The sequence below is a fragment of the Cricetulus griseus genome, chromosome 6 (assembly GCF_003668045.3).
Source record: "Cricetulus griseus strain 17A/GY chromosome 6, alternate assembly CriGri-PICRH-1.0, whole genome shotgun sequence".
Classification (NCBI taxonomy): Eukaryota; Metazoa; Chordata; class Mammalia; order Rodentia; family Cricetidae; genus Cricetulus; species Cricetulus griseus.
This window is the reverse complement of record NC_048599.1, coordinates 88,900,533-88,902,014: the sequence shown is the minus strand read 5'-3', so window position 1 is coordinate 88,902,014 and position 1,482 is coordinate 88,900,533. Positions and strand designations below refer to the sequence as shown.

The 1,482-nt window shown below is 36.8% G+C and overlaps 1 protein-coding gene across 1 annotated transcript; it reads left to right on the top strand.

The window, feature by feature from the left end:
* The first annotated feature begins 206 nt into the window (after positions 1-206).
* Positions 207-1,187, top strand: LOC100765827 (olfactory receptor 10AG1-like). The gene has a single exon (XM_027421163.1). It carries the CDS (start codon positions 207-209, stop codon positions 1,185-1,187), a length of 981 nt encoding a protein of 326 aa, XP_027276964.1.
* The last annotated feature ends 295 nt before the right edge of the window (positions 1,188-1,482 follow it).

Genomic DNA, 1,482 nt, shown 5'->3' with positions numbered 1-1,482 from the left:
CTGTGTAGATTTTGTTGATACAATTAGAATATACATATATAATACAATTGGAAAACTTTATTGATGAAACTGATTCCATTTTTTATATATGTATATTCACTGCTTCTAGCTTCAGAGCATATCACCCAGATATGTGCAAGAGTCACAAAGAAACTTAGAAGTAATAAAGACCAACACAAACACCCCATCCTTTTGAAAAGAAGAAAATGCAATTCAAACATGTGAAACTACAGAGAGCAAATGAATTGAAGATCATAGAAACAAATTTTACTCTACCTGTGGAATTTGTTCTCTTGGGATTTTCTGATATTCCCAAATTGCATTGGTTTCTCTTTGGAATCTTCCTATTCATCTACATAATTATTCTGTTGGGGAATGGCATCATTATTCTAATCACAAGGGTGGAGCCCAGTCTGCAAACCCCCATGTATTTTTTCATCAGCAATTTTTCTTTCCTAGAAATCTGTTATGTTTCTGTCACTCTTCCAAGAATGCTTATGGATTTGTCCACACTGAAAGGCAGCATTTCTTTTTTCGCCTGTGCTACACAAATGTGCCTCTTCCTTATACTGGGGGCCACAGAGTGCTTCCTCTTGGCTGTGATGGCTTATGACCGTTATGTGGCCATCTGCAACCCTCTGCACTATCCTATTGTCATGAGTCACAAGGTGTGTACCGAGCTAGTGATTGGTTCCTGGGTTATTGGAATTCCCATTCAGGTGGGACAGACATATCAGATTCTGTCTCTTCCTTTCTGTGAATCTAACCAAATCAATCACTTCTTCTGTGACATACCTCCTTTGCTCAAATTGGCATGTGGAAACATCTTTGTGAATGAAATTGTGGTCTTCATATTTGCTGTATTGATTGTCACTGTTCCCTTCATGTTGATCCTTGCATCTTATAGCAGGATCATCTCAACCATCCTGAAATTGCCATCAAACACAGGAAGGACCAAAGCCTTTTCCACATGCTCTTCCCATCTTATAGTTGTGTTTCTATTCTATGGATCAGCTAGTATCACATATTTAAAACCTAAATCCAATAACTATGAGGGAACTGACAAACTCCTTTCTCTGTTTTATACCATTTTGACTCCAATGTTTAATCCCCTAATATATAGCCTGAGGAACAAAGATGTCACAGGAGCACTGAGAAAATTATTTACCAGATTGGTAGCAATGTGAGACAATTAAAGTTAAATAAATTATTTTTAGATGTTTTGTATATTTAATTAGAACATATTTTCTCTTAGATAAATGGATAATATGGTTTCCTCTTAATGAATTCTGCGTTTCATACTTATCTGCAAGCTTATGAATAATGTTGTGCTTTTTATTTAATTTAGAAACAATCTTATTTTACATATCAATTCTAGTTCCCTCTCCCTCTCATCCACCTATGCCCCCCATCCCTCCCACACCTACCCCCCAAAGAAGGGTGATGCATTCCATGGGAGATTATCAAAGTCTGTCACATCAT

Coding starts and splice junctions, on each gene's coding strand:
- LOC100765827 (XM_027421163.1), top strand. CDS start 207: ATGCAATTCAAACATGTGAAACTACAGAGAGCAAATGAATTGAAGATC.